Source organism: Podarcis gaigeae (genome assembly GCF_964106915.1).
Source record: "Podarcis gaigeae genome assembly, chromosome: 5".
NCBI lineage: Eukaryota > Metazoa > Chordata > Lepidosauria > Squamata > Lacertidae > Podarcis > Podarcis gaigeae.
The window spans coordinates 44108289-44129423 of NC_139681.1; the positions used below are offsets into that span (position 1 = coordinate 44108289).

The 21135-nt window shown below is 40.9% G+C and overlaps 1 protein-coding gene across 4 annotated transcripts in view; it reads right to left on the reverse strand.

Moving 5' to 3' along the window:
* DOCK1 (dedicator of cytokinesis 1) overlaps nucleotides 1-21135 on the reverse strand; it is a 371865-nt gene that overhangs the window by 103091 nt on the left and 247639 nt on the right. For all 4 annotated transcript variants that reach the window (XM_083740981.1, XM_083740979.1, XM_083740982.1 and 1 more), the window contains exon 30: nucleotides 2364-2442. In XM_083740981.1, the coding sequence (XP_083597107.1) occupies nucleotides 2364-2442 (79 nt within the window). The remainder of the gene's footprint in view (nucleotides 1-2363; nucleotides 2443-21135) is intronic.

Sequence of the window (21135 nt, forward strand, 5' to 3'; positions counted from 1 at the left end):
GGCGGCGGGGTGCCTTCACCCCATCACCCTGCGCAGGCTTTGCGCAGCCATCCCGAAGCTGGAACAGCGAGACGGAGGGCTGTGCAGTGCCCTGTCTTGCTGTTTTGGCTTCGGGAGCAGCAGGCTGCTATCCGCAAGCCTTCGGAGCCCAGCGGGAACTCCCGCCGGGCTCCGAAGGCTTGCGGAAAGCTGCCCAAAGTCTGGGGTGCACAGCGCCACGCTCCCTGGGCTTCGGGCTGCAGGCAGCTGTCTGCCAGCCTGCGGGGCCTGGTGGGAGTTCCCGCCGGGCTCCATAGGCTTGCAGATAGCTTCCTGAAGCCTGGAACACGAGAGGGGTCGGTGCGCACCGACCCCCTCTCACTCTCCAGGCTTCAGCGAAAGCCTGCATTCGCTCCATAGGACGCACACATTTTCCCCCTTCATTTTTGGAGTGAAAAATACGGTATATGCCACAGGCCACCTGAATGAAGCCTGCAGACCATCGTTTGAGAACCCATATAGACTAGGATACCTAAGGAACTGCTTCCTACCATATGAGGCTATCTTTGAATTCATTCATCAACCCTAACCCAGTTGCTTGTACTGCTAGTCTCTGAGGTTGCTATTTTATACCTCAGGGAAGCGAAATCTGTGGCCTTCCAGATGTTTTGGTACTGAAACTTATATTAGCCCCAGCCAATAGACAGGGCCACAGGTTCCCCATTCTTCCTATATCTAATTTCCTAGGAATACATCCCACTGAGCAGATGTGTACTATGTACTATGAATCTCACAATGTGGGTGAGCCTCCTAAGATAGGGTGTCCTAAGTTAGGGGGTCATAAAATTGTTTATTCTGTTTTCAAAATATATAATTGGATGTTACTTGGTTATAAAGCATTGGATGGATTTTTATCTTGAACAAAGATTGCTTTACATACTGCTTACATGCCATAATGGTTCGGAAGTGGTTTACAAGCATAAAACCAAGTCTAAAATCAATATAATAACAATAATGCACAACAAAAATTACATCAAAGTGTTAAAAATGTCCATATTTAAAATGTGCAACAAAACAAACCCGCTAAAAAAAACACACGAACTATTAAACAGGTAAAATAATCAATTAAATAGCTGGATTTTAAAAAAAGTTCAGGTGAATAGTTGCCTGAACAGGTGCCTCTTCAAGAGTCAGCAGAATGCCAGTGCAGATGAGGACTCTCCTCTATCAGAAGGAAGGCATTCCACAACACTGGTGCCACCAGTGGAAAAACCCACTGCCATGCTAACCAATAACCCAATAATCAGGTTGCAGCAAAACTAACCAGTTCCCATTTGCTGATCTTTATGCCCTTAATGGGCAATGGAGGGCAGTATTTATTTTCCCCAGGTAGCCAGATCCAACTATTTAGGGCTTTATATGCAAGTAGCAGGACTGTAAAACTGTCTCAGTGGCTAATAGGCAGTCAGTACTGATCCCTTAGCTATTCTATGTGACCAATAAGGAACACCATTCACCAGAATAGGCTGTGGTGCTCTGCCCCAACTGCAGCTTCTCAATCAGCTACAAGGGAAGGAAGCCTCACATAGAGAGCATTATGATAGTCCAAACATAAGGTTTGGCAAAATTATCCCTGTCCAGGAAAGGGAGCAGTTGACATACCAGCTGAAGCTGGTGACAAGTGATTTTTGCCACAGAGGCCTCCTGGGCGTCCATGGACAAAGATGGTTGGAAGAGCTCCATACAGGTTCCTTGAGTGTGAGTGCAACCCCCACCCCAAACAGACAAATCCCCTAATTCTCAGTCCTGGGAACAACTTATCCACAGTGTTAGTGTCCTAGCAGGATTCAGCTACAGCCCATCATAATAACTAGTAAGTGGTTTCCAAACTTTGGAACATTCTGCCCTGGGAGATCCATTTGGCTTTCTACCTGATGGTGTTTTCTGCCAAGAAGAATATCTTCCAGTTCCAGCAAGCCTTTGGCATAGTTGATTTTTAATTATTGTTCTAGCCCTCCAAATTTTCTCGCTCACAGCTGATGTGCTTGTGTGCTTGTCACCAGCTACCAGTCTAGGTTGTGGTTTTGTGTGTGTGTGTGTGTGTGTGTGTGTGTGTGTGTGTGTGTGTAATTTTGACTTGTTTTTGAATTTTGATTTTGACTGAGCTGCCCCAAGTGTCTCATACTGAAGCACAAATGCAGGATGTAGACGATTTTTAAAAATAAAGTAAAATGCTCTCCAAGATGACACAATGAGTGAGGAAGTGTGGCTGCAACTCACAGGGATACTTCAAATGCCTTTTTTAATGACTGCAAAATGTGTGGAAAGGATGCATGCACATACATATACAAAAAATAATAATGGAGACAATATTCATGTCTTACCTGCAGCTCAAAGTTGGTTTGATCAAGAAATTTCTTGTTTAGCATATCTGCATACTGATTAATTGCTCGCAGGAAGACTCTGAAAGATCAAGAGAAAATTACATAATTACACACTTAAGACTTTGGCACCTTTGTAAGTTTGGCATCCAAATTAGATATAAATCCAAGACTGTCTGGAAAGTAGAATTTGCTGCAGTTATTAGGAAAGCAGTGAAAACTTACCACTGTTAAATATGCAGAATTATATGCAGATGCTCTCAAAATTAATCAAGGAAATTAGCATATGTAGAATAAAAGAAATAGAAGCAATCCTTTGGAAAAAATATTCACTTCTATTTAATATCATGATATCATAAAAAGATAATTAACAATTCAATTTACTGATAAGCAAAAATTAACTGCTTTTCAAAGTCACATGTACTAATATTATTGGTTTAGAATTAAACTCTTTACTTAAGTAGAATCAACAGCTGGTGAACAATGGATTGAACTTCTACTTATATATTAGCACATTAAAAAGAGGAGAAACATAGTTTACACTGGGTACAAACAAAACATCGCTTAACAGGTATTATATACAAAACTCTACATTCTTGCAAAGAGTAAAATAATCTTCAATGCCCAGATCTTTGCTTTCCAGGCAAATGTTTCAGCAGCAAATAGTTTAATTGGTGTTATTAGGATGTCGACTAACGACTTGGTAAACTGACATGTCCTTTGAATAGGCTGCAGACACTGTGGGTTTGTGTCATTATCTCTGAAAGGATGGCAATAATAAAGGTCAGACTCTTTCTAAACGACCTCTCTCTTTTTGCACAATAGTTATCTGTAGAAAGAGTGACTCACATTAGGACACAGATAATAAACTTAATTACTCCTAATACATTTCAGTATCCTGCAATAAAAAGAGTCTGGAAACTGAGGACATATGGCATTTTGACAGGTCCTTTACAAAAAAGTCAAGGATCACTAGGTGAGTTAAGGACAAACGCACAATATAAACTTGCATCTGTGTTCCTTTTAGCTCTGTCCTCTGCTACCTCAGACACATCACAGATAGGACCCAGCATTTGATATTTGCTCATATATATATACATTTATTGCCCATGGATTGCTGCTATAACAAAAATATGTAGTTTATTTTAAAATAAAGTCTCAGTGTCATTTTTCAAATGCACATAATTCCACACACACAATCCTGTTTTGCAAAAGCAAACGTTGTGAGAAAGCTACAGCAATGCGAATGGTACAGAGATGCAGCAAGAAGAGTGACAGCTTCCACAGTAGGTAAAGTAAAGGTAAAGGTACCCCTGCCCGTACGGGCCAGTTTTGACAGACTCTGGGGTTGTGCGCCCATCTCACTTAAGAGGCCAGGGGCCAGCGCTGTCCGAAGACACTTCCGGGTCACGTGGCCAGCGTGACATCGCTGCTCTGGCGAGCCAGAGCCGCACACGGAAACGCCGTTTACCTTCCCGCTGGTAAGCAGTCCCTATTTATCTACTTGCACCTGGAGGTGCTTTCGAACTGCTAGGTTGGCAGGCGCTGGGACCGAGCAGCGGGAGCGCACCCCGCCGCAGGGATTCGAACCGCCGACCTTTCGATCGGCAAGTCCTAGGCGCTGAGGCTTTAACCCACAGCGCCACCTGCGTCCCCCTCCACAGTAGAAAGACCCTCAAAAGGTAAGGGAGGCAGGTGTGTTAAGTTCCTGTGTAAATTCAACGTCAGGGAGGAAAGAAACAATATCAAATCCCCTTCCTACACCATTAAAATAAACCAGTGGCAGCCGGTGTTTAGACACCAGGTTTCATTTGACCTGTCTGCTTTCTTAAGCCATTGGGCAGCAGAGTCAGTATTTGAGATTTGTTTCAAGTATGTACTGTTTCTATTGTACTTGTATCGTTATTTCTGTCTTCTGGGAATTTTACTGTCACCCATCCAGAGGTCCATGGATGTGGGGCAGGATATGAATTGACTAAACCAGGCACCCCCAAACTCGGTCCTCCAGATGTTTTGGGACTACAATTCCCATCATCCCTGACCACTGGTCCTGTTAGCTAGGGGTGATGGGAGTTGTAGTTCCAAAACATCTGGAGTCCCAAGTTTGGGGGTGCCTGGACTAAACCGATAAATCAGCATGGTACTGCAAGAAACCTCGAGCCAAAATGGTGGAAGACAGGCAACCTACATGTGGTGAACCTATCAGAAACCTAGAGCAGCTCAGAGCTTTTTAAGCAGGTGATAGGTCTTCTTGTGTGTTGTTGACAAGTTCTACCATATCCCCACTTTATGAGTGTAAAAAGATTACACCATTATCCCAAAGGAACAATATGTCCTCAACTGGATTCTCTCAGTTTCCCACCACAGAATTCAGATAATTAGAGAAAAGAGGGTAAAAGTACTGATGCAAGTGGACAGAGAAATTGACAAGGAGCTGAAATGTACCTATGAATTTACTGTAAAAAAAGTTGGACATAACTCTTTACTTAACTACTTTTTTTGGAGAAAGGCATCTAAAGAACTAGTCGAACAGAGGTGACAAAATATTAAGCTCTAGGGCTAATTGACAGATTAAACAGTCACTGGGTCCAGATGGCATACACCAGAGCATTTGTATTCAAATTTGAAATTGTTAGTACTTTAACAAGCATTTACAACTTGACACTATGATCCGCTTCTTTACCAGAAGCCAATTTAGAAAAAGGAGTAAGAAATAAACAGAAAATTAAAGGGAAGTTAGCCTAACAGCTGTCCTGTCCAACGTAAATTGAAAAGTGCTGATATTTGAATTATTAGCTATATAGAACAGGCTTCCCAACCTAGTGGGGGCTGATGTAGACTGCAGCTCCCATCATCTCTATGGGTTTTATTAACCGAGGCCAGTTGGAACTGAAGTTCAGTATCTGAACTTCAGTATCTGAAAGGCACCAGTTAGGGAAGGCTAATATAGAAGGTAAAAATATTGCTGAGGAAGAATCACCATGGATTCTTAAAGAAAAAGAAATCATGAATTACCTTTATTGATTTTTTAGTATTCTTGCAGTGTTTCAAGAAACACACAGATAAGAGTGATGCAGAAAACATAATACTTGGACTTAATTTTTCCCAAAAAATGTTCTTCGCCTTAGGCCCCGATGTAAACTTAGGGGAGGCGGGTGGCGCTGTGATCTAAACTATTGAGCTGGGCTTGCCGATCAGAAGGTTGGCAGTTCGAATCTGCGTGACAGGGTGAGCTCCTGTTGCTCTGTCCCAGCTCCTGCGAACCTAGCAGTTTGAAAGTACACCAGTACAAGTAGATAAATAGGTACTACTGTGGCAGGAAGGTAAACGGTGTTTCCGTGTGCTCTGGCACTTGTCATGGTCCTCTGTGTGCCAGTAGCGGTTTAGTCATGCTGGTCACATGACCCAGAAAGCTGTTTGTGGACAAACACCATCTCCCTCAGCCTGAAAAGCAAGATGAGCGCTGCACCTCATAGTCACCTTTGACTGGACTTAAGTGTCCAGGGGTCCTTTACCTTTTTACCTTTACCTATGTAAACTTAACAGTTAAAGCATAAGAAGAAAGAGGAGTACAGTGGTAAGTAGACGGGGTTGGTGATATTTAAATGAAGTAAAGTAGTGGTAGCTAACATAGAACATTCCAGGTTATTGGGCCATGGTTTGGCATAGCGCTATGTAATACTACAAGAACAAACCTTGGTTGCAGCTCATGGTCTGTTTACAGCAAAACCATAGTGTAGTAACAAGAAGACTGGGGAGCAGGTGAAGCTGCCATATTTTTTACAGTGAATACCCACATGATCACATACTCTTTCTTAGCTATGGTTTGTCTTACTGTTATGCAAAAAATAAAAAGCAATGGTTAGCTTTTTCTAAAGCCATGGTTATGTGGGATTATACCTAAAAATAGTGTTGCTATATGACATTCTAGAGATTCTGCACAATGCTGGAATTTTTTATTTTATTTTTTACAATTTGGAATTGCCTTTAAAACTACAGTTTTATCATGATTTAATCCTAGTGCTTACAAATAAGACTGACACATTTATGTATTGACTGGCAGACAAAACAGCAACAGAAGGAGATGCATTAGTCTATAATTTATTACACTTAACTGGGTGACTCAACAATACGCTGTTCAGCAGCTCTATTTAGATACAAAACACTAAGAATCAGAACATTAAACGCCTTCATAATATGCACTCTGTTATTTTCCAGAGAGCACATGATTGGGTGCTAGCACTACTGTAATTTATTTAATATATTTGTATACCACTTTATATTGTTATTGGCTCCCCAGGGAGCTTAGAAGAAAATATTGAATGCAAGTTTGGGAGGGGGGGTCTCAACTCCAATAAGCTCCAAGGCCAGCTGCACATCCTCATGTGACCATCAGCATTGGAGAGCCTGAAGAAAATGTCCATGCTCCAGTGTAGGTATTCACATTCTATTATTCTTACCTTAACAAAACAGGCTTGTAAGGATGTGATGAGCCTGGTACAGTGAGAAAATACTGCCAGGAGTTGCTGACCACAGCCCCATGTGCTGAAAAGTATAACTGTGGTCCCTCCAGAGAGAGACTTCCAGGTCTGACCTAGTTCCACCCACCCTCCTAGGTGGGAAGGACTATATAGGACTATCTTTTCCAGATGAGGGAGCTGCAGCCCAAGAGAGGAAAAGAGCTACTCCAAAGACATTCAAATCTCCAGAGCCTGATGAGTTGCACTTAAGGGTACTAAAGGAGCTTGCAGATATAATCTCAGAGCCTCTGTCTCTAATTTTTCAAAATTCTTGAAGAACAGGTGAGGTCCACATCTTTTATTTTAAAAAAAAGTTGTGTTGGGGGGTGGGAGAGAACATCCAGTTAAGTACCGACCAATCAGTTTGACATTGATACCAGGAAAAGACCTATAGCAGATAATTCCACAGTTGGTCTACGAGCACTTTGAAAAGGATGCTGCGATTAATAACATCTAGAATGGGTTTCTCAAAAACAAGTCATGCCAGATGAATCTCATTTGGGGTGGATACAGTGACAGGCTTGGTGGATCAGGGGAATGAAATAAATTATAATAGTATTTATTATTTCCAAGTCACCTTCAAAGGTAGCCCCACATAGCGTGCATTGCAGTAGTTGGGATTCCAGATTACCATAACGGATTGGAGAACTGAATAAGAGTTTGGATTTGATATCCCGCTTTATCACTATCCGAAGGAGTCTCAAAGCGGCTAACATTCTCCTTTCCCTTCCTCCCCCACAACAAACACTCTGTGAGGTGAGTGGGGCTGAGAGACTGAGTCAAAACTAACAAACAGATTTCAGTAGAGTCAAACGTAAGGTCCTACACTTAGGCAGGAAGAACCAGCAGCACAAATATGAGATGGGGGACACCTGGCTTCCCAGCAGTACTTGTGGAAAGAATTTAGGATAGGGGTTGGCAAGCTTTTCTACCAGTGGGACAGCTCACTGTCCCTCAAATCTTCTGGCGGGCTGGACCACCCACCCACCCACGCACACAGACACAAACACCAGTAGAGGGGGGCTTCTCTCTCTGGTTTAGTGCGGGGACTGACCATGCGGACGGCAGGATCCTCGGCCCAGATTAAAGAGCCCCTCGGGTCTTATCTGGCCCACCGGCCTTAGTTTGCCAACCCCTGATCTAGGACCTTAGCAGACCACAACCTTAACATGAGTCAACAGTGTGACGTAGCTGCAAAAAAAACCTACTGCTATTCTAGGCTGAATCAACAGTATAATGTCCAGATCAAGGGAAGGAATAGTACTTAGTCAGACTATGCTTGGAGTACTGTGTCCAGTTCTGGGTGCCACAATTTAAGGAGGATATTGACAACCTGGAATGTGTGCAGAGGAGGGCGACCAGGATGATGAAGGGTCTGGAAACCAAGCATTTTGAGAGTGTTGGGTATGTTTAGCCTGGAAAAGAGGAGACAGAGAGGAGATATAATGGCCATGTTGAAATATTTCAAGTCTCCAGGGCCAGATGAACTGCATCCAAGAGTATTAAAAGAACTGGCAGATGTGATCTCAGAACCACTGGCAGTCATCTTTGAGAATTCCTGGAGAACAGACGAAGTCCCGGCAGACTGGAGGAGGGCAAATGTTGTCCCTATTTTCAAAAGGGCAAATGTTGTTCCTATTTTCAAAAAGGGGAAAAGAGAGGACCCAAATAATTACCGCCCAGTCAGTCTGACATCAATACCAGGGAAGATTCTGGAGCAGATCATTAAGCAAACAGTCTGTGAGCACCTAGAAAGGAATGCTGTGATCACCAATAGTCAGCATGGATTTCTGAAAAATAAGTCATGTCAGACTAACCTGATCTCGTTTTTTGAAGAATTACAACCCTGGTAGATGAAGGGAACGCAGTGGATGTAGCCTACCTTGATTTCAGCAAGGCATTTGACAAGGTGCCCCATGATATTCTTGTAAAGAAGCTGGTAAAATGCGGTCTTGACTATGCTACCACTCAGTGGATTTGTAACTGGCTGACTGACCGAACCCAAAGGGTGCTCATCAATGGTTCCTCTTCATCTTGGAGAAGAGTGACTAGTGGGGTGCCACAGGGTTCTGTCTTGGGCCTGGTCTTATTCAACATCTTTATCAACGACTTGGATGATGGATTCAAGGGCATCCTGATCAAATTTGCAGATGACACCAAACTGGGAGGGGTGGCTAACACCCCAGAGGACAGGATCACACTTCAAAACGACCTTGACAGATTAGAGAAATGGGCCAAAACAAACAAGATGAATTTTAACAGGGAGAAATGTAAAGTATTGCACTTGGGCAAAAAAAATGAGAGGCACAAATACAAGATGGGTGACACCTGGCTTGAGAGCAGTACATGTGAAAAGGATCTAGGAGTCTTGGTTGACCACAAACTTAACATGAGCCAATAGTGTGATGCGGCAGCTAAAAAAGCCAATGCAATTCTGGGCTGCATCAATAGGAGTATAGCATCTAGATCAAGGGAAGTAATAGTGCCACTGTATTCTGCTCTGGTCAGACCTCACCTGGAGTACTGTGTCCAGTTCTGGGCACCACAGTTCAAGAAGGACAGTGACAAACTGGAACGTGTCCAGAGGAGGGCAACCAAAATGGTCAAAGGCCTGGAAACGATGCCTTATGAGGAACGGCTAAGGGAGCTGGGCATGTTTAGCCTGGAGAAGAGGAGGTTAAGGGGTGATATGATAGCCATGTTCAAATATATAAAAGGATGTCACATAGAGGAGGGAGAAAGGTTGTTTTCTGCTGCTCCAGAGAAGCGGACACGGAGCAATGGATCCAAACTACAAGAAAGAAGATTCCACCTAAACATTAGGAAGAACTTCCTGACAGTAAGAGCTGTTCGATGGTGGAATTTGTGGTGGAGTCTCCTTCTTTGGAGGTCTTTAAGCAGAGGTTGACAACCATATGTCAGGAGTGCTCTGATGGTGTTTCTTGCTTGGCAGGGGGTTGGACTCGATGGCCCTTGTGGTCTCTTCCAACTCTATGATTTTATGATTCCTCCTCTGGAGGTTAGGACCTGAATGAAAGGATTCAAGTTACAAGAAAGGAGATTATGACTAAACATCAGGAATAACTTTTTGATGGTAAGTGCTGTTCAATAGTGGAATGGACTCCCCTGGGAAATGACGGGCTCTCCTTCATCAGAACTTTTATAGCAGAGGCTGGATGGCCATCTGTCATGGATGCTTTAGTTGAGATTCCTGCATTGCAGGGTGTTGGACTAGAAGACCCTCAGAGTCACTCCCAATTCTGTGATTCTATATCAGTTTTTATCCTCTGTTCCTATTACATTTGTTATTCTTTGTTAGGCACTAACATTCAAACCATTATCAGTGCCCAGAGGAGCAAATCTGTCATAATATATTTTTAAAAAAACAGATGGAGAAATGGATAGGAGTATAAAACAGTGTTTTCTTGTCCTTCTCCAAGGGTGTAACAGAAAATAGCAATACAGTTGTAGAATCTGTTCTGCTTTGTTGGTCTGAGAGTACTTGTGCTGCTGACATTGCTGTAAATGGATCGCTAATGCCAGGAAAGAGAAAAACCTTTACTGAAGCTTTAGGTAATCTTCCTTTTGAGCCACACAATAGCTGTCACATTTTAAAGAGATATAAGAACTTTTTAGAGAGTGAGAGGAGAGAGTCACTGAAGGGATCCTGTACAACACAAACTGCATCGGCAGAAGAAATGGGAGGAAGAAAACTCAGTCTAAAGTCCTAATTCATTATAAAATATTGGCCGATACTTTCTTCTCAGTAAGTACCAAACATTTGTGATAAAATACAGATTTTATTCCATTTGTTCACAACAAACAAGTTGCCTGATGTGCTCGTTAAGATTTGATAGCGGAAAAGACACATTCTGCTAAGATCAGCTGCAGTGCTAACGTAGGCTAAGTAGCTCCACAAAACCCTGCTGCCCTTTAAGCACGCAAGGAGACCCTCCCTGGAGCCCAAATCAGTTCTCTTCAGGCTCTGAGGTGGGTCTCCTTGGGAGCCACTAGGACTCTCCAGGGTGCTCCCTATTATACGCGATTCCATGTATGTGTGTGGGGCCCTGGAATGGAACCCTTGTGTAAATGGGGAGGCATATGTATTTGTTTCAATCATCTTTGCTATGGAGCAATGGCCACACTGTATTTTTGCCATTTTTCCTGGAGGACCCTCATTTAAGGCATGAAAGCAAATGAATTTGCTACTTCGTCATTTTCTCTCTCTCTTCCCTGCCTTAAATCCAAGCAATACACTGCAGCTTCCATGAATTTATGTGATGTTTCCTGCTAAGATCCCTAGCTATCTATGTAGAAGGAATGAGTGTATATGTTAAAAACAGAAATCACACCCTAACATTCTAGATACAGTTACTAGATCTGGCTGCTAGGAAAGCATGAAGATCACTTGCAGAAACCTGTCTAGCTGCAAAGCATAACCTACATTCAGCCCTCAGGAAAACTTGTTTACTATGACAAGATTTGAAAACCAAGATGTTAACAAGAAGTACGCACATCAGCTTGGTATATAGTAAAATAACCTTGCCTTGCCCCTTTCTTCTTCTAGCAATAGCTATGTGCTGGTTATGTCAGACAAGATCAGAGTATCTACAACATATGGTGCTCAAGTCATGCGCACAGAAGAAAATAGTTTTTTTTAATAAACTTATTTCTGAGCTGTATTTTTGTTGTCCTTGCTCCTAAAGAAAGCAGTAACTTCATGCATTTCCCAACATTAACTCATCTACTTTCCATAGAACAAATAATTTACATAATTTTCCCATCGCATTTTAAAGCAACCCTATAAATAGAAATCACTGCTATGATAACCTCAAGACATTTGAGAGTTCTTATATTAAACAGTCATGTCAGCTTATGAAGAATGGAAAATACTAGGTATGTACAGGCACTCGTTTTAACCAAGAACATAGATATAGCTTCTCAAATTAACAACTAGGCCCAGTTCATTCACAGGTACAGTTTAAAATACATCCCAGACAAGGGCTAAGAACTAAAAGGGCAAAAATAATCCATTTTTCAGGATATGTCAATGAACTTAACTGTTTTTAAACACACTAGTTCAAAGCAATTTTTAGAAAAGCTCTGTAGCGACACGTCTGCATTTTCACTACAAAATAAAAGGCAACTGTCTGACCCTCCAGTTAAGGTATTGTAGAAGCTCTTGTAGGAAAGGATAGCCCAATTGCAACAACACACAGGATTGAGAAAGGGCAGTATAGGATGTGCCTTAGGATTTTCAATTCAGTATTCTTCTGATAACATAAAATTGCAGTGGTGTCATTGATATAATGAAATGTGCACGATTTGTTTAAATAATTTATTTGGGGGACAGTTTTTTTACACTATCAAGGTTATTACCTCATAAGGAGTGGTATGCATAGTGAATGAATTGGAAGGTTATGTGTTTATCTTTTGGGGCTCCTGATGTCTCTTTAAGTAATCAGTGAGGATTATACATTTGCCCTGAAGGACCACATTAAATGAGTTTCAAAGAATCTCACAACCCCTATTAATATTAAAATAGGCTGAGATGTCTTACAATAATTCCCTAGTAATCAATCTGTTTTGTAGAATAGACTATTGAGCTTCTTCTAGTCAAGCTCTTTCATGCCCATTTTCATGGAAAGGACATTGAATGTTGGACCACACACTCTTGGTACAATTATTGAATCTATCAGGGATTGGATAGCATTGCTGAAATCAAATCATTGTCTGGAAACACGGAAGAAAAACAAGTCTACCTGTGGCTTTAATCATCTTGGTTTACAAGGTTGAGGTTGCCCCCCAGTTATTCACTGGTCATCACCAGACTCCTTGGGAAGTTTTAAGTGTCAGCTAGAAACTAGTGGGAGTTTGATTGAAGTGTTGTTAATGGACAACTTTGCACCTCACCTCTCACAAACAGGAATCATTAGGGTAAAACAAAAAATCACATGGGTAAAAAGAAAACTTATAGTAGCATTGACACTTCACACACTTTGGAAGAATCTACTACTTAATACTTATTTAAAGCAGATGTTGTTCCAGCGTCTCTCTTAGAGCATAGCTCCATCTATGTATTATTGCAGTAAGGGCTTAGTGATTCTAGATTCCTTAATTATCCAGGGTGTAACAGTTTGTGAAAATAAACTTAAACCCCCTATTCACAGTGGTCTAACACAAAAGTCATTTCATAGTACCTGAATTAGAGTTTCAGGATTCATGGAGTATAATTTCTGCACCTTGACCTGAACTGACAAAAAATGTTTCCTCAAATCCATCTACCCCTGGAAGATAGTATTCTTCTTAATGAAGACGTCTCTCTTCCTCCTGCTCAAAGAAACTACCAATGATCAGAATGGTAGAACAGGACCATATCACCAATTTTAGGGGGAGTGTTCTCCAGAAAGATAATCCCTTGATGGCCTGTCTTCTTCAAAAAGGAAAGAAAAGGAAACAATAGAATTGTAAAGGACACTGGGTTTATCCCTTTCCCCTTGAATGCTGACCAATCAAAAGGGTTTCCTTTTTTAAAGGGAATACAGTGGTACCTCAGGATGCGAACAGGATCCGTTCCGGAGCCCTGTTCGTATCCTGAAGCGAACGCAACCCGCTTCTGCGTGTGCCGCGATTCCCCGCTTCTGTGCATGGCGTTATTTTGACCGTCTGCGAATGCACGAGCGGTGAAATCCAGAAGTAACACGTGCCGTCATTTCCGGGTCATCGCAGAGTGCAACCTGAAAGTGCTCAACCTGAAACGTATTCAACCTGAGGTATGACTGTATTTCATAAACAGAGAATCTGTTGATTACGTTTAGGATATTTAAAACAGGTATATGACAAATAAAAAAAGAGGGTACATACTATCTACTGGCACTAGAGCCAATCAAGTCAGTAGTCTGACAAAGGTGTCATGGTACTGGAATAAGGAAAGTAACAGCTTCTATTACAGGCAATACTCATTTTGCACGAGGGTTAGGTTCCAGACCCCCATGTGCATCACCAGAGCATGAGCAGACCTCTTCCTCCTTTTTGTGACATCTTTATGTTTTGGGGCCACTTTCAGGTTCAGGACTGGGCACACGTGCGCGATTGTGCATCATTTGGATGAGCCTAAATTGGTCATTGCCTGCTCAAAGTCCCAGATTTGTGAGCCATTTAAGAACCTCTTTGCTGATCTGCACCAGAGTCAATGTGTTTTGGACTCTTAGAATTGAGAGCAACAAGCAGGACATTTTGAGCGACCAGAATAGCACCTTCACACAACATCATGAGATGAAGGGAACCCCCACTAGTACCTTACGCTGGCTACTATCAGGGCCTCTGATTTATCTAATGCCCTAGTGTTGCTAGAACATGCCCAGTGTTATGTACTGAAAGAACTGTACTTAGGAGTCCAGGAGGATTCCTCTTGATATAGCTTCTTTCTAGATCCTATTTTTGTCACAGCAGCGTAGGAACTTTAGCCAGGGGTTAGAATCTTTGATCACATGATCGGGAGCCCTACCCCATGTCCAGCATCTAACCACTGCGGGAGCCAATTTGCCATGGAAGAGCAAGGGTTCATGACCTCATGTCCCCAGAGCATGTAAAAGCATCTATATATATTTTACACTTTGCTCAGCTTTCCAGGTCATTGACTTTTAAGGTGGCATTGAAGTCATACAACTTCTGCTTGCAAGGTAAAGAATAAGTGAACATGAACCATAGACACTGCATTCACTAGCTTTCCCCTCAATGTCCTTAACTTGACTGGGGGTTTACTCAGATCAGGTTCTTTTTGAGATGTGGCAGTCTTTTTTTGGAGTTTAGGAAGTAGATATTATTCTCCTGATTTAGGGCTTTCCCTACCTTTTCCATGGCCCAGTCTTCCCACAACTGTCTCTCAGTGAGTTGTAGAAGCAGTGTTAAAGCAAATTACGGCATTCAGTGCTTTTATTCTTTCTACATTTTTATTCTAAAAGCACAAAAAATGAATTCTTGAATGAAAAATCTATATGCTTATGCTTAAAAGAGCACAATAACTTGTGAACTGTCCTTTTGCATTAATAACTAGCCCCCTTTGTATTACAATATTCTTATCAGGCAAAGAAATGGATGCAGACTGACATTTATTGTGACAAAATGAATGATGTTTTCATGTGCTGGAGATCCTAAATGCTTACAGCAATCACATCACAGAACTCCATCTGCCTGGAACAGATAATGTTATATCATCTATGTATATCTGTCAAATGGTATAGTATATCTATCGGCAATAAATCTAATCATAAGTACAAAAAAGAAGCCGCTTATATAGCCATGAAGATTGGAATTGGATAAAAATTGTGAAAAAATGACTGTATAATCTATATTTTAATTTCCTTTCATTTTCTATCTCCTACAGTATTTTCCCCTTTGAAATAAAGCCTAACAGGTGATAAATCACCCACCTTGTTTGGGGCATTAGGAGACTGTAGTGTTATGTTCTGCATGCCTGTTGAAGCTTATCATTTTGTTTCACAAGTGGGGCATTACAGAGTCTTAAATCATAAAGTTGTCTCTCTTTCTGCTCTGTGGCCACTCCTGTGGCTTTGAAAATCCAATATGAGGAATCATTCTCTATGGTAACTTCTGTAGCTGCAAGCAAAGCAATTTAGAAAACACTTTTATGGGAGCAGTTTCTACATAGTACTTGTAACAAATTGCTTTGCAGTGACAACATTTACAAAATATGCAGTTTAAGTAATACAAATGGGTTATCAAATTACCATGATGTAAACAGATAGAAAAGTAGTTTCCCATCAACAAATCCATTATAAACTAGTACAAAACAGGATTATTTACCCAGCATCGCTGCATTCCTGCTAATCTGGCACAAAGTTATTACAGCTCAAGCTTTAAATGCAAGTCGCTCAAATCTTCTAGCATAATTTACTAATGTAAAACATGTTGCCTATTTTATAAGGGTAGGAAGATGGAAGAAATAACTTTACCGAGGGGGGGGTGAGAACAGGAACTCTGTTTATGGAAGGATTGCTCCAATTTTTGTGAACCTTTCCCCTCTTAGTCCTGGCATCACAACTGAACCCACTGAAGTGCCACTGACCATCAGAAGTGCCTTGCCTTCTTTGACAGAAATAATTTTATCCACTATGGAATAGTCTAATACCCATTTCTTGAGAGTGCAAGTACTTCTGTAACAGCTTGCAGTCAGTGGCAATGAGATTCTTTCTTTAAAAAGAATCATCACAGGTACTTCATAGATGCATTCCTCCAGGCAGAAGCCATTTATCTAGTGTGATTTATGCAAGCTTGTCATGCCGCATTTTAAATAAGTTAAAATGGCTTTTATAATTGTGAGAACAAAATAATTGAAGGCACTGTATCATAACGTCAAGTAACTTTTTTATTATAATCTCCGACCAGAAATCTACAGGTTAAGTAATGAATTGAAAGCACGACCATTTCATCAGCTCAGCTCCATCTGGTTCCTTCCCTTTCTGAACTGTTTCCATTACAGTTGATCGTTCTAAGAACTGATATTTAATTGAGGATTGGTATCTGAGTTTGTTTCCCTCACTTCCCTTCCCTTATCTTCCAATCCCTTTTTCTTCTTATGTTGTGTCTTGAAGCTATTGGGCTGAAGAAGGGAATAAAAATCATAATAAATAAAATTTGTGTTTGCTGTATATTGTCTCACACATTTTCAGGAAATGACTGGGTACCTTTCAAATGGCTGGAATGCTTTGTGGGTAACTTCTGAAGTTGGAGAAAATATAATAGCACTGTAAGCTAAAGAACAGCATGGTCTCTGTGAGCCTCATTTTTTAAAATGTTCAGAGATCAGCTAAACACAGACATCATACAGCCTTTATTCAAAATAACACGAAATGCCTATCATCAGATGCTCTAAAATGGAAGCAGGGATCTTCTGTTTGTCTCTCTGGTAGAAGAATCAGTTCACTAGGAGACAGACACCTTGATTGCAGCTAGAATTTTTTTTAAATTTACTAGCTGTTTGAAATCTCCTGAAAAATAGAAGCAATCAGCTCTACTACTCGGTGCAAACAACTAAGATTAATTCTGCAGCTACCCACTTGAAACATTCCTGCCAAGAAGTCTGTGAATGGTAGTGTGAGGAGTGAATACATGGAGCTTTCTGTACACCTCTAGGAAAACCATAAAACTTCAAGGGTTTGGTACAAAAGATACAAATCCAAAGCGAAGGCCTTAGAGCTTTCTGACTTTTTAATGTTTTCCCATTTGGTTATTCCTAATTTCCAAACACCAGATCGCAGAAATTGTTATACCTTGCCAACCAGTTCTGCGCCACTGAATAAAATCATGCTTTGCCAGGTATAAAATAATGAAGAAGGAGGGGTGTAAAAAAGCCAGTGAATTCCAGTGTGCACCCATCAATTATTGGATTGGTCATGTTGTTCGGATGCCTGATTATCATCTTCCAAAGCAAATACCATATTCTGAACTTAATAATGGAAAGTGTAATGCTGGCAGTCAACAGAAGAGGTTTAAAGACTCCCAAGGCAAATCTTTAAAAATGTAGTATAAGCGCTGATAACTGGGAAACACTGGCCTTTGAGTGCTCCAATTGGAGAACAGCCTTTACCAAAGGTGTCATGGGCTTTGAAGACGCTCGAACTCAGGATGAAAGGGAGAAACACGCTAAGAGGAAGGCACACTTGGTAAACCCTCAGTGTGATCAACTCCCATCCGGAAATCTATGTCCCCACAGTAGAAGGATGTGTGGATCCAGAATTGGCCTCCACAGTCATTTACGGACTCACTCTTAACCAGGGGTCAGCAAACTTTTTCAGCAGGGGCCAGGCCCACTGTCCCTCAGACCTTGTGGGGGGCTGGACTATATTGGGGGGGGGGGGAGATGAACGAATTCCTATGCCCTACAAATAAACCAGAGATGCATTTTAAATAAAAGCACACATTCTACTCATGGCTCCTGGGCCTTAGTTTGCCTACCCATGGTTAAGACCATGTTAATGGAAGACAAACTTGGCTACTAGCAATCACCAAAGAAGACAACACCCCATAAATCACACGATTCAGTCCCAACTGATAGATGCTGCCCTTAATATGCCAGTTTCCCCCCTGACTGTATCTGCCTTAAATTAGAGAGCCATTATTTTTGAAACCAAAAATAACTGAGGTTGCTATCTCCAAATTCTTATGCGACATCTGAATAAATAAATAAAAAATATTTCAGTCAGTGAAGAAACCACTTATTGTTTAACGTAGAATGAGTTTATATTATGTTATGTTTTGAGTTATAAACACTTTAAAAATTGTTTAAATACCTTGCAGAGATGACGGGCAGAATCCGAGACCAGGAGAAAGAGACAGTGGAAGAAGATTGGAAGAAATTTAAGGACTATCTTAATAAATATTACAAGATTAAAGAATGTTAGATTGACATGGACTTAAAAATATTGGTTTTCAGAGACATTAGAGTAAGAAAAGGAATGGAATTAGTAAAAAACCTTTGGGAAATAAGGGAATGGAGTTGCTGATGGGATAATGAAACTAGAATACAAAACGGTGAGGTATGAGGAAGTCGGGGAAATAAGGTTGAGAAAATAAGTTTTGAAATTATACTTGTTGTTTTTTGTTTGTGTTTGTTTTCATTGTAGTTGTTTTGTACTTGTATGTTCTTATTGGAAAATTTAATAAATATTATTAAAATAAAATAAAATAAAATAAAAATTGTTTAAATACCTAACCTTGAAATGTAACACGAGGCAAAACTATCTGATTTAGACTTATGATCTCTGAAGCCGTGGTTACACTTGTTAAGGAGGGCAACCTCTTAGAAAGGCCATGTCTTGAGTATTTACAGGGCTGGTGTAAGAAACTGAACAGCCAAGAGCACACTACCCTACTTCTTGCCTTCCCCTTCTTCCTGACAGCAACCCTGCCTCCCCCTCGGCCTTATCTTCCGCAGCGTAACTTCTTTTTGTTGTTGTTTTGTCACAATGTATTTTATTATAGTTGTTACTTTCAGTCTTTCAGACAAAATGTGTGCACACCAAATAACCTTTTAGCCTCATAAGGTATGTGGCCAAGGGTGGAACAGCTACCAGGCATAATAATGCAGAGAAAGTTGTTCCATTTAAACGTAACATCTCAAGTGAGTTTTGTTCTCTTGCATCCTTTGAACTATATGTGAGTGATATTTCTGTTTCTGCACCACATGTGATCTCCTCAGGAACAACTCACCAACTACATGCAGTTCCCTCCCAAGTGATTGACAACACCCCCTCTTTTTCTTTTGCAATCTTAGCTAAAATCCTTTTTTTTTTTTTTTGCGGAATATAGACCCAGGCTATGAAACAATAAACAACATAGTCTCTTAACACACTGGCCTAGCTCACAGATCACATTAAACCAAAGTTAAAAACAACACATCATGGTTTGTGAAAAAAAACTATAAGGATGGGTTTGGAATAATGTCACAATAAGCCAGACTCTGGCTTGTTTATCCGTGGCTTAGCAATAGTAGAGAGAGGAAGCAGAACTTTTCAGCAGGGTATTTGTGACTGCAGTGGGGGCAGACAGAAGTACATGTCTTTAGGGAGGTTTACCCCACCCATATCTGCCTCACCCACCACTGGAATGAAGCACTTGGGTCAAAACAAACAACAGTTTGATTAAATAAATGTTCTGTTTCCTTGCACTTTAACACCTCTCATTTCAAATCAGTCAACTAGATGCTGTGAATAAGCTGCAAGTCTGCTTTGTTTGCTCAACACACATAAATTGCTCTCGCCTCCTTGCGATAAAGATAGTTCACCAACATATAAAGCAGTACTTAATAGTCTTTGATAAAACAAGACAAACAACACACTTCTTTTGTTCAGCCAGCATCAGGCATAGGTAGCAACTTAAGGTTTGGTTACCCCATTTCACCATTTCTTCCTTTGTTAATTACTGGCATGTGCCCATTTTACAGGCCACTGTTAAGTGCTGATAGCCGGCCCTTTCAGCTTTTTCCTGCTAAACACATTTGGTCTTAAAAATGCAAATGTTACCTTATTCATATTTCATTTTGGGACTAATTGTAGAGAATCACATGGACATTTATAGGGATGAGCACAAGCTTCATTTCATGTTTACCAGTTGCCTTGACAAGAATCAAAAATAGTATTATGTGTTAACTGGAAGGAGGATGGTGAGAGCATTTGAATAGCTGCTTTAAGTACTATTTTGGTAAGCAACTGTATTGTGTTTGCCTCCTTGCATGAATTTGTAATCACAGAAAAAGTATGTAATAATTGCTTTGAAAATGGAGTACTTCAAAACAAATAGCACAATCCTAAGCAAGTCAACTCAGAAGAAAATCAGTGGCACTTAATTCTGGAAAGTGGCATAGGATGGCAACCTGAAGGTCACAATTAAAAAGAGGGAAGAGTGTAGGACTATTGATGAGGAAATGGTAAGAGGCAAAAGTCTCGTGATAGAAAAAAGAATGATATGGGAGTGAAGCAGAAAACAGGAGGACTATGCCAGGATGTGTCAGTCTACGGCACATATAATCCCAGTGTATGGTGATCATTTCATTATGCGTTGCATAATGCATGTAATTAACATACTTCTTTCCAGCACTGTGACAAGAACTATCACCGTTGTATTATAGTGTTGTGTGGCATCAGATACAGGTTCTTTGGTGTACACTTTGATGTGGGTTCAAACACACACCTTGTAATGCCTTGAAGATAACAGTCGCATAAGATGGAAACACCTGAGACCTGGGAACAGCAACAACCCCAGAGGACAGAGTGGAATACCGTGGGCTGACTGCATGTTCTACAAAAATGTGTTTGAGAGGTGGTAGGCATAAGAAGTATGAGTTTGACCAAACTGCGGGAGGCAGTGGAAGACAGGAGAGCCTGGCGTGCTCTGGTCCATGGGGTCACAAAGAGTCGGACACGACTAAATGACTAAACAACAACAACAAGGCATAAAAAGTAGAGATGGACTTTTGCACATTCCATCTTACCCACATCATTTTTATGTCATCCACATTTAATTCAAAGAAAATGTCTGATTGGCATTCACATCACTATGCAGAATACCATCTGGTGAACTCAATTCTCAGTGTTTTGGAAAACGTTTTAATTGCAACCCACAGTCATGCATGTTAATAACAAAAAACTTGTCAATAGCTTGCCCATTAGCTTGTGAATAGTATAGAGTTGAGACAAAATGATGTAGATGGGGAAACATGGTTAATGTTTTTTTTT